The sequence below is a fragment of the Coregonus lavaretus genome (genome assembly GCF_964263955.1).
Source record: "Coregonus lavaretus genome assembly, chromosome: 12".
NCBI classification, from domain to species: Eukaryota; Metazoa; Chordata; class Actinopteri; order Salmoniformes; family Salmonidae; genus Coregonus; species Coregonus lavaretus.
The window spans coordinates 43,117,388-43,136,937 of record NC_139999.1 but is presented as its reverse complement, the minus strand read 5'-3'; the positions used below and the strand labels follow the sequence as shown (position 1 = coordinate 43,136,937).

The 19,550-nt window shown below is 42.1% G+C and overlaps 1 protein-coding gene across 2 annotated transcripts; it reads left to right on the top strand.

Moving 5' to 3' along the window:
- Positions 1-2,781: 2,781 nt before the first annotated feature.
- On the top strand, positions 2,782-19,457 carry LOC311138739 (zinc finger CCCH domain-containing protein 11A-like). Of its 2 annotated transcripts, XM_084173544.1 has the most exons (19): positions 2,782-2,864; positions 3,642-3,688; positions 4,966-5,036; positions 6,424-6,550; positions 6,674-6,793; positions 7,214-7,337; positions 7,576-7,758; positions 8,156-8,245; positions 11,562-11,642; positions 11,747-11,854; positions 12,011-12,082; positions 12,510-12,608; positions 14,751-14,813; positions 14,987-15,517; positions 15,676-15,758; positions 15,871-16,459; positions 16,577-16,746; positions 17,258-17,442; positions 17,567-19,457. In XM_084173544.1, the coding sequence occupies exons 4-19, from the start codon at positions 6,497-6,499 to the stop codon at positions 17,793-17,795; spliced, it is 2,781 nt and encodes a 926-aa protein (XP_084029670.1). In that variant the 5' UTR covers positions 2,782-2,864; positions 3,642-3,688; positions 4,966-5,036; positions 6,424-6,496; the 3' UTR covers positions 17,796-19,457. The 2 variants fall into 2 exon arrangements, with proteins under 2 accessions (XP_084029670.1, XP_084029669.1); XM_084173543.1 differs by lacking the exons at positions 2,782-2,864; positions 3,642-3,688 and having other exon boundaries at positions 4,947-5,036.
- The last annotated feature ends 93 nt before the right edge of the window (positions 19,458-19,550 follow it).

Sequence of the window (19,550 nt, the reverse complement as noted above, 5' to 3'; positions counted from 1 at the left end):
TATCTGTCGATGTGCACTTGAGTAAGGCACTTAACCCTAGTTGCTCTGGATAAGAGCGTCTGCTAAAAATGTAAAAATAGGTATGTTCCGTGATACGGTTGGTAAAGCTGACGGCTTCTCCGAGTTGAAAGACACAGACTGTCTGGGCGACATTGGTTTCGGTGTGGACATATTGGGGCATCTAAATGTTAAACTGCAGGGAAATTGTGTTTTTGTGCATGAACTATATTCCAACGTGAAAGCATTCAAGGCGAAACTTATGTTGTTCTCCAGACAAATGAGCAGCCAGTCTCTCGCTCATTTTCCGCCACTGGCCGCACTGAACGCGCCCACATCGCAGTGCGGCACTGAGACATACAGTAGCACTTTGATCGACCTGCATGCTGAGTGTTCCCGCCGCTTCTCAGACTTCACCAAGATTGAGACTGAGCTGGAGCTTGTATAATGCCCCCTGTCTTTCGACAGTGAGAGGCACCACCAGACACACAACTGGAGCTCATCGGGGCAAACTATATGACAGTGCTTTGAAGGAGAGGTACAAAACAGCAACAATAGACCAGTTCTATGGCTCACTGAATGAAGCAAAGTTTCCAAACATTAAAAAGCACGCCCAAAGGATGCTTGTTTTATTCGGGTCCACATATGTGTGTGAACAAACATTCTCAGTCATGAATTACAACAAATCCCATCACAGGTCAAATTTAACAAATTACCACTTGTCAGCTGTTCTGAGAATCTCTGCATCAAAGATGACACCAGACTTTGATGCCCTTGCCAAGAGAGGTGACCAGACCCATTGTTCACATTAAGCCTCGAACAACCTTGACTGGGGTAGGCAAGGATTATGCTTTTTTATGGTGATGATTATGCAGTGAGAATTATCCAGCAATGCACTTGGATACAGGTAATAATTAATCAGTCAGATTTGGGCTGAGGTGATTGGATAACTGTAAATATGGCTCACAATGGAGATGAGAATTGTTCCTTCACTTGCTTTCAAAAACTCAATGTGGCCCTTAAGCCAAAAGGTTTGCCCACCCCTGCCCTTACAGTTTGTCTGCACCATTTGTCACTGTTATAGTGCAATTCATGTGTTGGAAACGGTGTTTTTCCAACAAATGATGATTGCAGAATCATTTTGAAGGTGTGGTGCATATGATGTCACCACATAGGCCTAACAATAAAGCTTCACTCCACATTTAATTCTAAATGTGTACTGCTTGCAAAATTCATTTTTCAACTTCAAAAAAGTATGTTTCTTTGCAGGACAAGGATTGTCCTGACTTTCAAAAATGCCTGAATTGCTTCACCTTGCTTTTCTGGTTGGCTGGCAAGTTTCACCATCCAATTATTTCAGATCAACAGGAGTGCAAGTTTCACAATGGCATGGACCGTGACGATATGTTAGCACATGGGAATTATTAGAATGTGGCTAATATTAGTCAATTATTACATTCTATCCATGCTGGCTTTTGCATGCTATCTGAGACATGAGACAGATTGGTGGGGGGCCTACAGACTGTCGCCAATTTATTAATGCACAATTTGCCTAAAATGGGTCATGGAAACATTTGAATCACCCCAAAAATATTTTGCACTGTTGTTTTTTTCTTGCATAATTCATGTTACCCACACAAAAAGATCCCACCTTGTCTTCATGATTAGTTTTTGATCTGACATAAACTTTACTCGCATAAAAAGGTTGGATGGAAATCTGATTACTGTATTATTATTTTTTTGGTGTGACGTCATTACGTCCAGCTGTTTTTATAGACAAGATAGTTAGTTAAATGAAAACACACCCTTGAGGCAATTGTCACATCTATTTTTTATGCAAACTTTCTAAATGTCAAAACAAAATCACTGGACAAGCTATGGAAACATAGCTACTGAAAGCTGTAGAGGACAATGCATCCATATGTTGAGACTGAAATCTGGCAGGTATGCTTTTTGCAGTATTTGCACAAAGGAGCTACTGAACAATGTACAATAAAATGAAACACATGAGTGAATGATTGACTTGGAGGGGGGAGAAAGTAATCAAGTTAAATTAATAGGAGAAACTGTAAATAAGTGAATCAAGCAATCAATAAAAGGAAGACGTTTGTGTACTGTAATGTTCTTTGCTTGAATGCAGTGATTGTAAGTATCTTGTCAACTTGAATTGTTCAACTAGCAGGTAGACTGACATAAATCGTGACTTAATACAGTAAGTGACAAGATACTGGTTTCCCCCTTTGTCTGTGGTGACTATTGACCATAGACAAAAAGTAAATAGAATGCGCATGCATTTTCCAATAAGATCTCAGACTTTATGTAGAAAAAAGTACGTTTACACATAAACAAGATAACATATCATTTGATAGTAAAATACGCATGTGTGATAGACCTTTACAGACATAACTAACAAGGTCACTTTGAATTGTTCAACTTGAATTGTTCAACTAGAAGGTAGACTGACATAAATCGTGACGTAATATACAGTAAGTGACGTCGCAGATACTGTTTTCCCTTTTGTCTGTGGAGACTATTGACCATAGACAAAAAGTAAATAGAATGCGCATGCATTTTCCAATAAGATCTCAGACTTTAAGCAGAAAAAAGTAAGTTTACACTAAACATGATAACATATAATTGTATATTAAAATACACAAGTGTGTTATAGTTACGTCTGTAAAGGTCCAACAAGGTCACTTTGAATTGTTCAACTCGGATCTAGCATTGGATTTTCTATGTTTTTTCTTTGGGTTAGTCGTCGCCATTTTGTTCAAGGCTTCAGTGCTGCGCAGCAAGGCAGGAGGAACCAGGTGGACGTGTTGTTCTCTTGTAGTGGAAGAAACATTTTAACATTTTTTGTAATACTGGTAACTAACTCGTTTATTCAATACTTGTTTTGTCTAGATGTTATTACATTACTATTTAAGGGTAGATCGTTACTTGGAAGCGAAGGTGTAAAACGTCCGAGTTAGTTGGCTAATGTTAGCAACAACGAGCTAGCTCGAGCCTCGTAGCTAACGTTAGCAGTCTAACGTTCGCTAACAACCAGGCCCACAGAGTTTGGCCAGGCCAAGAAGTATAACGTTAGTTGCTAGCATCGAGGCATTGTAACCAGATTCTATATATAGCTGATAGCAGATTCTATATGTATTCTACCTAACGTTAGTTAATTAAAATTACCACCCAGTTAAACTAACTAATGACCAAACGGTGGCGGAGTGTAACGTTAACTAAGGTTAGCCATTTGTAATAACGTAGCTAAAATAGCAAGTTACTGTTTTGTTTTATATTGTTTAGCTAGCTACTGTAGCTAGTTAACGTTAGCAAGGTAACTTGGCGTTGGAGTTTATTTTTTTACCTTTATTTTATCAAGGAGTTTTATGTCAGGGAGCCATCAGTGTGAATAACAAATTACAGAATAGACACGTCAAAATAAAAGCAGAACGATTTGTTTCTAGGTAACTTAGCTAACTTAGTTGGTCAGAACGTTATCTTAGCTAACTAGTTATTTTGTATTTTGATGTGGGGCTAGGTAGTTATAAACGCGTGAAGCGTAATTTGAAACGTTATTTAGCTATAGCATTCATATTGTGACGTGAACATGAGTAGCTAGCTAAATGTTGCAATGAATTTTGTGTTTTCAGTAACTACCACGTATGAAGATGAAAATCGCATTCGCCCAGTAATTCTGGTAATTCGTCTTGCCAATATGTTTCGTGTTTTATAATTTTACGTTTTCAAAACTTGTGTTATTTGGCTGTTTAACTACATTATTCGAAATGTCTGTCCTTGATTGTACGATAACAGTGCGGTATGTTACTCCTCGAAATTGCAAACCAACATCGAGGCCCTCCAAGTTAACAAGATGTTGTGGGGTGCCTCTGGACAGATGTGTCAAATTTTACACACAATATACAGTTTGACATTTTATTATTCCAAATTCAATACATGAAATTGAAGCAATGGGTTGATATCCAAACTTAATCACGCAGTATGAGCTGATTGAGCTCCCAATAATGGATTACACAATACTCAGTCTGTTATAGTCAAATTCTTATAGTCAAATTCAGTTTGACCTATGCTCCATCACAATGTTTCCCAACTCTAGTCCTTTAGTATCCCCAACAGTACATATTTTTGTTGTGGCCCTGGACAAACACCTGATAGTACTTGTCAACTAATCATCCAGCCCTTGATAAATTGAAACAGGTGTTTTTGTAAGGGGCTACAACAAAAATGTGTGCTGTAGGGGATACCCCAGGACCAGAGTGGGGAAACACTGCTCTATCACATGCTATTGTGGATGGTGTTGGCACATCCTTGTCATGTTCTACATTTTCTCTCTTGATGTTAACTACACTTTGGTGAGAAAGTGCAGTTCCGATACTTTACTATGTTTGTGTGCAAGTCTCTGTCCTGTACTCTAACCAATTTCTATTCAGTTTTCCAGGGGAGTGTTTTTGTTTTATTTAAATCTAGGTTAAGAAGCAGCTTCTTGTCCATTCCTGAAGATCTTTGGATGGGGGATAGAGTTCATTATAAAGAAAGTAGATTCCCAGAAGATTTTATGTGAAATTCCCACCACCTTTTTTCCACTCCAAAATTTTTGCCTGCTGGAATCCCTAGAAGCCCCACCCTTACTTATATTTTTCTACAGCATCCTTTATGCCATCAAGTTTAAGAAGAAGTTGAAGATTTTTCTGCCCCCCTCTCCTCTTCACCCCATTTTTTTATCTTTCAAAACCTCTCGTTTTTTTCTCTGGCAGTCTTTTTGGATGATTTGCTTCTATCTCACATTATTTCCCCCCATTAAAAAAAAATAATAAAAAAAACAAGGACGTTCTTGCACCATCCATCTGTAATGCTTAGCAGTCTGGCTGGAAGGAGTCAGAAGGGAGGTCATAGGACGACAAGTGTCTCTGGACCTTCCCTTTTTCCTCTTATCTCACGGATCAAGTGTTCCTTCAGGACCATTGTTGCCAAGGAGACACCCTATCAGAAGTGCGTGAGGAAGGGAGGAATCTTCTTAGCCTCTACAGGTGAGTTTAGCCACACAACCCTTTGAAGCAGAGTTTAGGTTCTCTGCAACTTCTACTCTGGGTCATATTCCTGACGTGGACATACATGTAACTGCCAAAATAAAGGAAACTTGAGTAAATGAGTGATACAAAATATATTGAAAGCAGCTGCTTCCACACAGGTGTGGTTCCTGAATTAATTAAGCGATTAACATACCATGTTGGGCAAGTTATCCATTATTTTGGCTACCATGGCTAGAAGAAAGGAGCTGTGACTTTGAAAGGGGGGGTGAGCATAAGGGGTTTTAAGGGTGTATGTGTCTTAGTCACCAGATCTCAACCCAATTGAACACTTATGTGAGATTCTGGAGCGGCGTTTGAGACAGCGTTTTCTACCACCATTAGTGCTGAGTAATGAGTGATTTGTGAGATCAGTTCAGTCATGTAAAAAATTATCCCAGAATTCGGTTTTGATATTTAAAAAAAGTAGACATTAAATGCATTATGTGGGTTGAATGCTGTAACAACACTGAATAAAACAATACAAGTCCCATGATGGTAGTGATTTATTCTCATTACTTTAGTAAAATATTTGTTTTATTTATTGACTTTATTATTTCATTCCTAGTCATTATCTCAGCTGCTGACTGTGCTGTTCTTCGAAGTAAATAAGGGTTTATGACTGCTGAATAACAACTATCAATCACTTAGATAATGTATTTTCAGGCTCGCAAAGCAACTGCTTTCTGTCCCTCTCAATCGTGCATTTTCTCTTCTCAGTCTCCGTGTGTGCTCTGCACAGACCGGACAAGTTTAAGCAGGCACGCAATGGATTATGTTCATTGTAGTTAATTACCACATTTTCTCCACTAAACTATGTAGAATATTGGCCTACTGGAAAATACAACTCCCTTCTACATCGCACAGTTCAGGCTTCATCTGATTTGACTTGACAGAAACTGCACATCAAGCTCACATGAGAAGAAAAAACTTATCGAAATGGAATTCAAATAATTGAACCGACGCCAGTCAATTTGTGGTTTAAAGATAAAAAAAACACGTTTTTGGTTAATCGCTCAGCACTAACCACCATTAACAAAACACCAAATGATGGAATTTCTTGTGGAAGAGTGGTGTCACATCCCTCCAATAGAGTTCCAGACACTTGTAGAATCCATGCCAAGTCGCATTGAAGCTGTTCTGGCGGCTCGTGGTGGCCCAACACCCTATTAATTAATACACACTATGTTGGTGTTTCCTTTATTTAGTCAGTTACCTGTATGTCATCATAGACCACAAAGAAATTCTTTAGAATTCGACTCTGTAGAGTTCTGTTGCCACCACAGTGAAGCAATGAAATCCACTAATGGCAGAGAAATGACCATGGATTCTGTTTCACTGTTGCCAGCCCAGGGAGAGTCCTGTTGGCCCTGAAGAGAACACCCCTGACCCGGACGTGAATCCAGTCCACCATCCTGAACATGACTAACCATGGAGATGACTGCTATTTCTTCTACTACTCCAACTGCGCTAAGGTAGGGGTCATAACAAAGAGAAACTAGCATTGTAGCATTTTCTGTGTTGCTGCGTTTTGGGGGTGTAAATGCAGCTCTCAGAGTTGTAAGTATTGACATGGTTGTGTTTGTCTCCTGGTGCAGGGTGACAGTTGCCCCTTCAGACACTGTGAAGCTGCAATGGGCAGTGAGGTCGTTTGCAGCCTGTGGCAGGAGAGTCGCTGTTTCAGACAGGTCTGCAAGTTCCGCCACATGGAGATCAAGGTAAGGATAGTGCTCTCTCTCTTTTAGTAGACCATCTTTGCTCATTATTGCCTCCGTTTTTTCACACAAACCAAAAAGTATTTCAGGAATATCCCCTTAAAGCTTTGCCTACTCAAGGCTGTGTGTGTCTCAAGTGGCCGTTACGGAGGGGTAGAGAAATACCCTCTCTTAACCTGGGTCAGGGGTTGTGCCTCTGGACCTGTCGGGAGGGACATTTCAATCTTTTTTTGGTCTCCTCGCAGTAACACCATATTCTCTAGTTTTACACCTGGCCATTTTGAGGCAATCTGTCATAGCTTTAAAGGGCTGAATTTCCCTCTTTTTTTCTTCTAAAGTGAGCTTTCACAAAGAATCATATGTTGCAAGACATTATGCTACATGTTCTGACCTGCCCTCTCTCTACCTCTTCCCCTCTTACAGAAAAACAGGAAGGAGATAGCTTGTTACTGGGAGAACCAGCCTGCTGGCTGCCAGAAGCCTCACTGTGCCTTCCACCACGAGAAACCACGCTTTATAGACGGTCAATACGTACCACCCAACAAAAGTTAGTAGTCACTCTGAACAGGCCGATCCTGACCAAGCCACTGTTAGCTTACTGATCTTTATCTCCTTAGCATCGCATGGCTCTTAAACACATTATTGACATGATTTTCACTTTACATGATAGTGTATCAGCAGATAAATGATTGAGGTGAATAACATTTGGGCTCACTTATGAACCTATTCTTCACCAGAACCAGAGTTTATCCATAGTTTCTGAGCTTGATTGTCTTGTCACTCAGGTTCGGCCCTGAAAGAAGAGGAGGAGTCTCATGAGGATTCTTTGCCTCCTGTCCCCATCCCCAGCCCAGCCAATCCCCAGCTCCGTGGGGTCATCAAGGCAGAGACTCAGGAGAACGTTCCCAGCCCCACTCACCCGCCTGTGGTTATCAACCCGGCAGATGACGAAGATGAGGATGAAGATGGTGAGAAACACGTCATGTCAAGTTTATTTAAAGTGCAATTTACAAAGGTCACAACACACTTTACATCACTAAAAAGGAAGAGCAAACAATGTAGAAAGAAAAACAATATAAACAATAAAAAGCAATATAAAATTTGAACAGCATGTAGTCCGTAGGGCATGGAGGAGCTCGGCAATGGAAAGATGCACAGTGGAAAGATAGACAGAGCATAAACATAAAAGAGCTCTTAAGGGGCAGAGACAGTGGAGCAGACCTTCAAGGTGATTAAAATGCTAGGTGAAAATTATATTAAATAGGGGAAATGGTATTGATATTGTTGGGTACAGTACAGTAGTTTTTTCACAGAATAATTTGGGAAATACCGTTTGACTAAGGGGGGGTTCATGTGTGTGTGCAGATCAGTTGTCAGAAGGAGAGGACAGCAGGTCCGGCTCAGACGGCTCCAGAGTGGTCTCTCCCAGGAAGATGGCCGTGGGCTCTAGCTCAGGTAAGAAGAGGACAAAGAAACAACACATAAAATAGATATCAACATCTTAAACAATGCCTGTTTTAACGCAGATTTAGTTTGAAACACTACAAGGGTAGACTCAAACTTGAGGTGACGGCTTCGCTTTTCAGTGCCTCATTGACAAAACAGTGTTGTATTTGAAAGGCTTTAGATTAGAACAATCCCCTTAAAGACATCCTCCAGCTATTTTTAAATGTTTACTGTTGAAAAGTGATATCCCAAGAATAAATTCAGTAAAATACACATACTAAAGAGTAATACAAAATAGGTTTTGAGCAAAGTAGTATTTTTTTGGGACAAAACTGTAAACTTCAAGGAGTAGCCGGCCGTGACCGGGAGACCCATGGGGCGGCGCACAATTGGCCCAGTGTCGTCCAGGGTAGGGGAGGGAATGGCAGGCAGGGATGTTGGTAGAGCATGGCGTTGCAAGGGTTGTGGGTTCGATTCCCACGGGGGGCCAGTATGAAATGGAAAAAAAAATTATGCACTCACTAACTGTAAGTCGCTCTGGATAAGAGCGTCTGCTAAAATGTAAAATGTAAAAAAAAAAAAGAAATGAGTAGGGCATTCAAGGAGAATGGACTGATGAATCAGGTATGTCATCGGCCTACCCCCTTGCTTAAGGAGCAAGAGAGAACAAAAGAGGAAAAGCCCACCCCACCACTTGTTCTATGTCGGGGCGGCAGGTAGCTTAGTGGTTAAGAGCGTAGTGCCAGTAACCGAAAGGTCGCTGGTTCTAATCCCAGAGCCGACTAGGTGAAATATCTGTCGATGTGCCCTTGAGTAAGGCACTTAACCCTAATTGCTCCTGTAAGTCGCTCTGGATAGGAGTGTCTGCTAAATGACTAAAATGTAAATGTCATGACATACAGTGCCTTCAGAAAGTATTCATACTCCTTGACTTATTCCACATTTTGTTGTTACAGCCTGAATTCAAAATTGATTAAATTTTTTTCTCACCCATCCACACAAAATAACCAATTTTTGCAAATATATTGAAAATAAAATACAGAAATATCTAATTTACATAATTATTCACACCCCTGAGTCAATACTTTGTAGAAGCACCTTTGGCAGCAATAAGAGTTGAGTCTTTCTGGGCAAGTCTCTTAAGAGATTTCCACACCTGGATTGTGCAACATTTGCCCATTATTCTTTACAAAATTATTCAAGCTCTGTCAAATTAGTTATTGATTATTGCTAGACAACAAGTTTCACGTCTTGCCATAGATTTTCAAGTAGATTTAAGTCTAAACTGTAACTTGGTCAGTCAGGAACATTCACTGACTTATTGGTAAGAAACTCCAGTGTAGATTTGGCTTTGTGTTTTAGTTTATTGTCCTGCTGAAAGGTGAATGAATCTCCCAGTGTCTGGTAAAAGGCGGACTGAACCAGGTTTTCCTCTAGGATTTTGCCTGTGCTTAGCTCCATTCCGTTTCTTTTTATCCTGAAAAACTCCCCAATCCTTAATGATTACAACCATACCCATAACGTGAAGCAGCCAACACTATGCTTGAAAATATGGAGAGTGGTACTCAGTAAAGTTTTGTATTGCATTTGCCCCAAACATAACACTTTGTACACAGGAAAAAACGAACTACCTTAGCCCAGACCTACAGTGAAAAGTAGCAGAGAGACGCTGCTGGCAGTGGGATTTTATTTTAATGGGCTCTGGCTATTAGCCAGGTAGCTAGCTATAACTAGCTGGTCAGAAGGATGAAGTTAGAAGCTAATGTTGAATGGAGCCTGACCTCAGCAGGAGCATTTGACTGAAATTAAGCTAGCTATAATCAAAAGATGGGCTACTAGAATTTCTCATAACAAAATACATTTTTATAGACTAGTTAGAGACAGTGGTGAGTGAGGCTGCAATGAATGAGGCAAAGGAGATCCACAGAGAGAGAAGGCATTAAAGCAAGCAGGGAGAGAGGTTAGTAGTACAGGGGATCCCAAACCTGCGGTCCGGGACCCATTTGGTGTCCACCAAAATGTAAATAGGGTCCCCTGAGAGAATCATTAATCTTATCAAACACATTAACTTGTTTCTCTTCAAATGGGTATGGAATACATTTTAGAATCAACTAAGGGCCTTTTACGCTGTCAGAATTCACTTTCATGTCATGTGTTGGGACAGCCTGTGGGACCTAAGATTTAGTGAAATATAAAGACAATTTAAATATAAAGACAATTTAATATTATTATATACACTGAACAAAAATATAAACAAAACATGCAACAATTTCAAAGATGTTACAGTTCATATAAGGAAATCAGTCAAAATCATCAGTACTGACTTGCCACTTATGTAGTGAATAAGTAGTGAAACACGTATTATTGAGTAGAACTTGTAAGGTAGTAATGAATAGTACGTTTTATTTTTATTTTCATGCGGTTGTGGCGATATACTGCCATCTGGTGGCGGCTAGAAACAATTGCATAATAGGATCTATTGCAAATTGTTGGTCCTTAAATAAGTATTAGTGCTTGAAAGTCCTTGAATTTGATTTGCCACTGTCTGTACGAACCCTGGTCACAACGCTGCATCCTGCGCTGGTGCCAGTTCTACATTATGTGACTTTTTCTCTGCAACAGCTTCCAGGGCTTTTTTGCCAATAGCCTCATATTCCGCTTTATCAACTGTGCTCCTGCCGTTCCGGTTGCCGTTCACGTGCCGTTTTTCATACACAGCCCACCCGCGCTTCTCCCGACCGGCGACACTAAAGCTGCCAGTCGGAAGCAAGATGCTTTTTCGTCGCTATTAAATAGTATCTTACCAAATGCCCAATAAAAACAGTCATTAAGCTGGAATTGTGTAGAAATGCAAATAGGAAATGTGTGTTCACCAGTAGGCATGTCCCAATTCTCTGCTCATCACTACTCAAATTACAAAATCATCAGTAAAACAATGTATTATTGAGTAGTACTTGCAAGGTAGTGATGAACACTGTTTGTTTTTTCAAGAGGTTGTGGCTAAATACTGCCATCTGGTGGCGACTAGAAACAATTGCATAATATGAACTATTACAAATTGATGGTCCTTGGAGGAAAAAATATTAGTGCTTGAAAAAGTACTTGAATGTCCTTGAATTTGACCTGCTGCTGTAAGACAACAAAAATGTGGGTTAAGTCAAGGTGTGGATACTTTCTGAAGGCACTGTGCCTGGACCACTTATTGAGATGTGCCTTTTGTTAAGAAAATCAGGCGTTAAATGAGGTGAAAAGGAGAGTGACCCCATTTTCTTTGAGCTGCCCCCATGGCTCTCTGTGATTGGCTAACAGTGTTTCTTTGGCACAGATGATTCCCTGGACTTTGGTGTCAGAACCTTGGAGGAGATCAGACTGAGGAAAGCCCTGAAAGCCAGTATGAGGAGAGCTGGTGAGTTCATCCTTCCTCTTACCTCCCAAATACATTGACGATTGCCTTTTGTGTGATTATGCTGTAAATTATGAGGCGTGAGTTTATCAACTGTACTTTGTCAGGTTATCCAGTTCCTAGCCAGGGCTCAGACCAGCGGAACAATGGTGCCAGCGGAGAGAAGGAGAACATGAGATCCTTCATCCGTCCATCTCTCGTCACAGCCAAGGATGGTAAGAATCATTGAACACCTGATCTAACTGAGCCTTGCGTATAGATTAACACAAAATCCCAGATTGAATATTGTTGAAGTGAATCGCACATGTACATATGAACACACACTTGCTACATGTCATGTCATTTGTAACATATGCTTGCTGTCCCCTCAGACACTGTGGTCTTTGGTGAAAAGACCGGGAGACGCAATGTCGCGGACAGGCTTGGGAAGAGAGTAGTCAAAGGTACAATGTTTTCTATTATCTTTTTTATCTATAAAATGTAAGGAAGTCACTGCCAGTCAATGGTAGCCTCGAGATTAGTGTTGGGCCAGTAACCAAAATGTTGCTTGTTCGAATCCCGTAGCCGACAAGGTGAAAAATCTGTTGCTGTGCCCCTGTGCAAGGCATTTAACCTCAATTGATCCTGGCTGTGACCCCATTCCCTGCGGGTGTCTCGTGGGGGAGTTGCGATATGCAAAAAAACACATTTCCCTTACATATTTGCTGAAGTCTGTAAGAGGACAAATATAAGCACCCCCAAATAATAATAAAAATAATTGTTACACAGGAAAATGTACAGTGTTAAATGAACTACAAAATTACACTGGTCGTTATTGGTGATACCATCGGTCACCAACACTCTAAGCTACCATGACCTCTGACCTTTTAGAAGTTCCTGCCGGGGGTGACCTGCCAATGAAACGCTGTCTGGCGGAGCGCCTCGGGAGGAAAATGGACGAGGGTGAAATGGACCTGCCCCCTCAGAAAGGTATGGGAAGGGAAATGACAACCAAAAATCCCCCATTGATTGAATTACCTCAGACTATCAGGAATACTAGTTCTTAAGAGACTATCATTGAAATAGAATGTTAGCCTTTGTTCATGATTGCAACAGAAAACATTTAGACATTTTTGGCAATGGAAAACGAAAATGAGCATTTATTGGGACAGGTATTAATGGTCCCTCCCGGTTAGTCTGTCTTCCGTGCCTAATCAAAATGACCCGGGTTGTACTAATTGAGTTAGATTAAGATGAACTGGGTTGAACCAGGCTATAGCCCGTCACATGACCGCGCGAAACCAGTGAGGGAGGCACGCCCTGCTCAAATGGAATGGTCATCTGTGCCACTCGGTCATATTGTCAACAATGCATCGTTCAGAAACAACTCTTTCATATGAAATATGTTCGAATTTTCAAACTATACTGAACAAAAATATAAACGCAACATGCAACAATTTCAAAGATAATTTACACTACTGGTCAAAAGTTTTAGAACACCTACTCATTCAAGGGTTTTTCTTTATTTTTACAATTTTCTACATTGTAGAAAAATAGTGAAGACATCAAAACTATGAAATAACACATGGAATCATGTAGTAACCAAAAAAGTGTTAAACAAATCAAAATATATTTAACATTTGAGATTCTTCAAATAGCCACCCTTTGCCTTGATGACAGCTTTGCACACTCTTGGCATTCTCTCAACCAGCTTCACCTGGAATGCTTTTCCAACAGTCTTTAAGGAGTTCCTACATATACTGAGCACTTGTTGGCTGCTTTTCCTTCACTCTGCGGTCCGACTCATCCCAAACCAGCTCAATTGGGTTGAGGTCGGGGGATTGTGGAGGCCAGGTCATCTGATGCAGCACTCCATCACGCTCCTTCTTGGTAAAATAGCCCTTACACAGCCTGGAGGTGTGTTGGGTCATTGTCCTGTTGAAAAACAAATGATAGTCCCATTAAGCCCAAACCAGATGTGATGGCGTATCACTGCAGAATGCTGTGGTATCCATGCTGGTTAAGTGTGCCTTGAATTCTAAATAAATCATAGTGTCACCAGCAAAGCACCCCCACACCATAACACGTCCTCCATGCTTTACGGTGGGAAAATACACATGCAGAGATCATCCGTTCACCCACTCTGTGTCTCACAAAGACACAGCGGTTGGAACCAAAAATCTCCAATTTGGACACCAGACCAAAGGATGTCCATTGCTCGTGTTTCTTGGCCCAAGCAAGTCTCTTATTCTTATTGGTGTTCTTTAGTAGTGGTTTCTTTGCAGCAATTTGACCATGAAGGCCTGATTCACACAGTCCCCTCTAAACAGTTGATGTTGAGATGTCTGTTACTTGAACTATGTGAAGCATTTATTTGGGCTGCAATTTCTGAGGCTGGTAACTCTAATGAAGTTATCCTCTGCAGCAGAGGTAACTCTGGGTCTTCCATTCCTGTGGCGGTCCTCATGAGAGCCAGTTTCATCATAGCGCTTGATGGGTTTTGCGACTGCACTTGAAGAAACGTGTCTTAAAGTAATGATGGACTGTCATTTATCTTTGCTTATTTGAGCTGTTCTTGCCATAATATGGACTTGTTCTTTTACCAAATAGGGCTATTTTCTGTATATCGATGCCACATGGGCCATTTTCAAAGGGATTAGTTGTTTTTTTAGGGGCAGTCACTCTTTAACATAGGTCACTTTTAGAGTGGCGCACCTGGGGTCTATTCATTACGCCAATTCTGTTGCAAAACGTTTCTTAAATGAATGCAAACGAAACAGGGAGGGACCTACCTGAATTTTTCCAATAAACGTGTTTTACTGTTTGGACTAATGATTACACCCCTGGCTCACACCCGGGAGGCAGCCTGCTTCCAAATCGAACGCAATCAACACTAACCAGGTTCACCCGGGGCATTAATTGAATCCCCTCATTGGTTCAATTCCCTGATTAGTGGTTAAGCAGAATCAGGTGTCTGTTCTGGAACAAAGGAATCCACACTAGATTCCCTCTAGGACCATCTGTGCCACAGGAGATGCATAATTGTTGTTGTTTGATACTAAGAAGTAAAAGCATTGTTTAAAGTAATTGTCATTGATAATTTGGATTCATTTTTTTTTTTTTTTACCTTAGCTCTGAAACCTGTCAGGGATAGATTGGGATTACCTGTTGAACCCACCACTGCCTCTGAATCAGGTAAAATCATTAACTCAAAATTATGTCCTGTAAAAAGAGCTTTGGGTGGATTATACAGTCTTCGTTAGAAACGGTTATCTTAACAGTATTTAACTATTGTTTTTTATATATATATATGTTGAATGAAAGGTATTATTGTCTGTCTTTTAATCTCTAACTAATCTCTCCGTCAGCTGAGCGCAACAGTGAGAGTACAGCACCTGAAGTAATCCGCATCAAAACCCTGGAGGAGATCAGGCAGGAGAAGTTGGCCAAGTCCCAGGGACAAGCTCCGGGGGACAACCCTCTCCCTTCAACCCCTGATACTACCAGTACCACCAAGGCCCCAAAGAGAGGCACCACTGGCAAACCTGCAGCCAGCCTCCACGTGAAGACATTCTCTGAGATCCTCCATGCCAAGAGGAAGCTGGAGGAGGACCAGCAGCAAGGCCCCAGCCTCAGAAAGGCCAAGCAGGCGGCTATGGAAGCAGCTCCAGGGTACTCCCAGGCCCAGGGACCCACAGAGACAGCCATGCCCAGCCGGGTGGCACCTCCTGGAGGTGGAGTTAAGGTAAAGACCCTGGAGGAGATCCGCAGGGAGAAGGCAGCCAAGATGCAGGCCCAGGGACAGGAGGCGTCCAACGGGAAAAGCCCAGGCTCAGCCTCTGGAGAGGGAGGCACCAAGAAGGCCCTGGTACTGCGCATCAACAAAGCTGCTTCTCCTGGTGAGGAGTTTTTTGCACTATGGTCTATAACTAATTTATTATTGATTTGATATAGACCTTTTAGAATTGCTCATAGCAATTTACATTGTAAGGTGGCCTGACCCCACTAGCTGCAGTGTTTTGTATAATTCTAAGACATTCTTTTGTTGTCCTGACAGCTGCCAGCACTACCACCCAGAAGACATCTGAGGTGACCGAGAAGACGGAGAAGCAAACTGAGCCTGCTTCTGTTGCTACTGAGGTAAGAATTGTGTCCTGTGTCGTTCTGTATGAATACTGTACATCCAAATATGTAGTTATACTCTGAATCAGCTCTGTTAATCACTGAATGTCACTATTCCTCTGGTCCTTAGGCCAGTCCTGCTAACGGTAGGAGTGATGCTGTGTCCGGTGACAGTGTGAAGGTGAAGACATTTGAGGAGATCATGCGTGAGAAGAGGCTCCGCAGGCAACAGCTGCAGGAAGAGCAGGCCTCGTCCACCAGCCAACCAGAGGGCTCTGCCGAGGCAGACTCTTTCCCAAAACAAGCCACAGGCCCCGCCCTCCAGCGGGAGAAGAGGGCGCGGGTGAGCCCCCCTGCCGCCTCCTCTCCCCCCTCAATCACCCTGGAGGCACCTGCCCAGGCACTCAAAACCCCCCTTCGCCAGCGCATCACCCTCAAACCCAAGGCTGCCTCTCTTGTGTCCTGCGCCACCGCCTCCCCCCAACAGGGGTCTCCACTGAGGCAGGCAGAGGCAGACTCCCCCTCACTCAGCCCCAGGAGTTCCAGCGCTGCCCCAGGCAAGAGGAAGAGAGGCTTCCTGGGTGGTTCCAGTCCCCCAAAGCAGGCTGCCTTAGCAGCAGCAGTGGCCTCCCCTGGGCCCTCTGTGAAAGGTTCTCCGGTTGAGAAGGCTCAGGATGGAGCCCAGAAGATGTGCCCTGGGCAAGCTACTGAAGCTAAAGGTATGTGCCTCCAGAGAAAAAATCCTCTCACAAGCTCTCTTCCACACTTCTCTAACAAGCCTATGCAAAGGTCAACTCTAAATTATTAGTCTGACCTCCTGTGTGCTGTTGTTGCAGTGAGGCCCAAGCTGAACGTGAGGCCTTCTGTGATGAAGCTGGCTGCCCAGGTGAAACCAGGCCAGAAGAGAACATCAGCTAGATCTGCTGTCGCTGCAGTGAAACCCCTCAATAGCACCTACGCAGTGCAGGAGGAGCCACTGCAGGAGCTGCCCTGCAAACGGAGAGAGGTATGTCTCAAAATCTCTCTCTCAGGCTGGTCACTAGAAACACATGTTGATTTCGGACATTTGAAAAGGGCTTGAGGACGTCGATATATGCAGTCGTCGGCGCTCACAAAACATTTTAGAATAGAAAATAAATTTAAAAAACAGAGCGCGCTACTCAGACCACTGCACCTCAACAGTTCACAATATTCCAGCAAGCAGGGAGAGTACTTGATTATACTAATGGAAACAGTGCATTTTCTTTTACATTATTTAGTTTTATGCTTTCCCAAAACAATAGCCCTAACCTTAACCACTCGGAATGAATACCTAAACTCCTTTTGTTTCTGTTTTAACCCTGTAACTATGCGTTATTAACCCTGTAACCACGTGGAATTAATGGGTCAAAAATCGATTGTCCAATTTCGTCAAATTCCGAAGTTAAACTATGAGAATAAGTTGCTCTCTCAGCATAGTAGGGGTTCCTTTTGTGATGTTGTTATAACCTGTGTTGATACCATTGTGTTCTCTCCAGGTGTCCTCTACTTCCTCCAGTGTGAAGGACCAGATGAGCTCTGTGGTCTCCAGGAGACCCCCCACCATCCCGGGCCCTGGCCTCAGCTCCAGCCCCCTGAGAGAGGAGTTCCAGGCGGTCCCTGTCAACCAACACAGCCCAGCCATCACCATAGCAGCCCCAGAGACCTGCATAGTCCCACAGAGGTAACACTGGCAAACCGCTCTACGGTTACAACTCACCCGTATACTGTCATATGGTTAAACGTAGCATAAAGCCAAACTTCAATGGCTAAATGAGCTCAACTCTGTTCCTCTCTCTCCTCTCCAGCCCTGTGGTGAATACACCTATCCAGCCTAAGCCCCGGCGGCCCAGCGTTGCGATGTCTCGCTCGACCGCATCAGCCCCTTCCGCTAACTGCTCCACCTCTGCCATGGACGAATTTGACGAGTTGATGAACGAGTTCACAGATGACCGTCTGGAGGATGACTTGGAGCTGGACCCAGGCAAGGGAGAGGATGACTACCTGCTGGAGCTCTCTGAGATGATCGACAGCTAGACTGGCCTACCTGACACCCCGTACATGACCCCTGACAGACCCTTGACCTTGAGTAACGCCTATGTTAATGTCACCTGATACCCTGTTCACGACCCCTGACCAACCCTTGACCTACAGTAACTCCTACATTCATCAACACCAATATAATTTCAAATGATCACCGGAACTAACCACCAACACTCAATCACCAGAACTAAACACAAGTCAACCTACTACCAGCGCAACTGGCAGGGTATCACCTATCACTGCCATTGAGGGTTCATTTGACAGATCTCTTCATTGATTTGGGGAGGAAGTATGTATTTATGTTACTGATTCCCAACCACCACTGTCTATCAGCCCATGTCATCGGAGCAGACTAAGGCTACTACAATATGTCAGAGGGGACTGGTGGGCTTATTTTATTTTTCTTCAATTAAAACGCATTGTATTTTACATTTTAGATGGTATTGTTTTTACTCTTTACTTTTTAATTCATGGTTACCTTTTTGTCCTGGAAAAACAATTCATGCATCTTAATTTCTGCACCTTTTATGTTATTTGATTACAGTGCTAGTGATATACTCATGTAATCATTTTATCTTTGTTAATTTACCATTTATGCTCTTTCCTGTGTCCCGAAAGAGAACATGAAAAAGCAACCATTTGGTTGGAGAATGACTGATTTTTTTCTAACATTCTCAGGTAATTCCCCATCTTGCATTGTAAGGACAAAAGCATGTCGTTTTACCTGCCAAGCCTGTCACCTATGGATGTTAAATCATGCGTCATTGTTGCAGAGAGAGTGAATTTGTATACTGTGTATGCCTAGACTGCTTTAAATGGAGTTACAGTAACTACACATACTACTGCACTTAAAATAGTTAACCTGCTTTGCGTCCTGTATCTGTCATGTCCCACATCTACTGACTCAAACTCATGTACATTTTTGTTCACCTAGTTTTTGACTGATATCACGGTAAATGTGGAACTGTTGTTGGAACGGACTAAGTTGTATTTGAGGTTTAACTGAATGAAAAGCATGTAACGATGGTTTGAAGTATGAGATTAAGGTGTGTGTACCCTTTTTGGCTGTAAAAGTTAGCTTTTCTGTTTTGTTTTACAGAAGCGAACTCACTGAAATGTGTGCATTTTTAAATACACCCACCATGTTCCTCTTGTTCCTGCTCCTAGTGTATTTTTAATCAAAAAAATGTATGTTTGGGTGAAATGCTATTTTAACTTATCCAATGTATCTGACCATGACCCACTCCAAACACAGTTTAATATGGAACATTACACCCCTTTCACTGTTCAACATCCAGCCTGTTTGCTGTTGAACCTTTGTTACAAATTGTGTTTTTCTGCTCTTAAAATGTGAAAAAGCAGCTTCTCAGGGAGTACTTATTTTCTGTCTGAGTTTGAACCTATTTGTACTGTTCATACACCATGTTACAATTCAACGGACAATTTCCATTTTTCTCTGCTAGCATGTGACATTTTGTTGTCTGAGTACCTGTTGGTCCTGTTCCATGTCAACTGTGATCAGATTATATCTGCTGATCAGTTTTACGATCTGGAGCGAGGAGCCTGCTGATTGTGTACCTGCTTGAGCCTGTCCTGATATTCATTATCTAAATCTCTAAAGGGTGTTGAAACTAAATAAAAATGCTTTTATGTAAAGTTGCTTTCATCCAGGCTCTTTATTCCAGATGTCCCACAAAGAGAAGGGATTGAAAGACCTGTTGATCTTACTGAGAAAGTGTTTCAGTTATA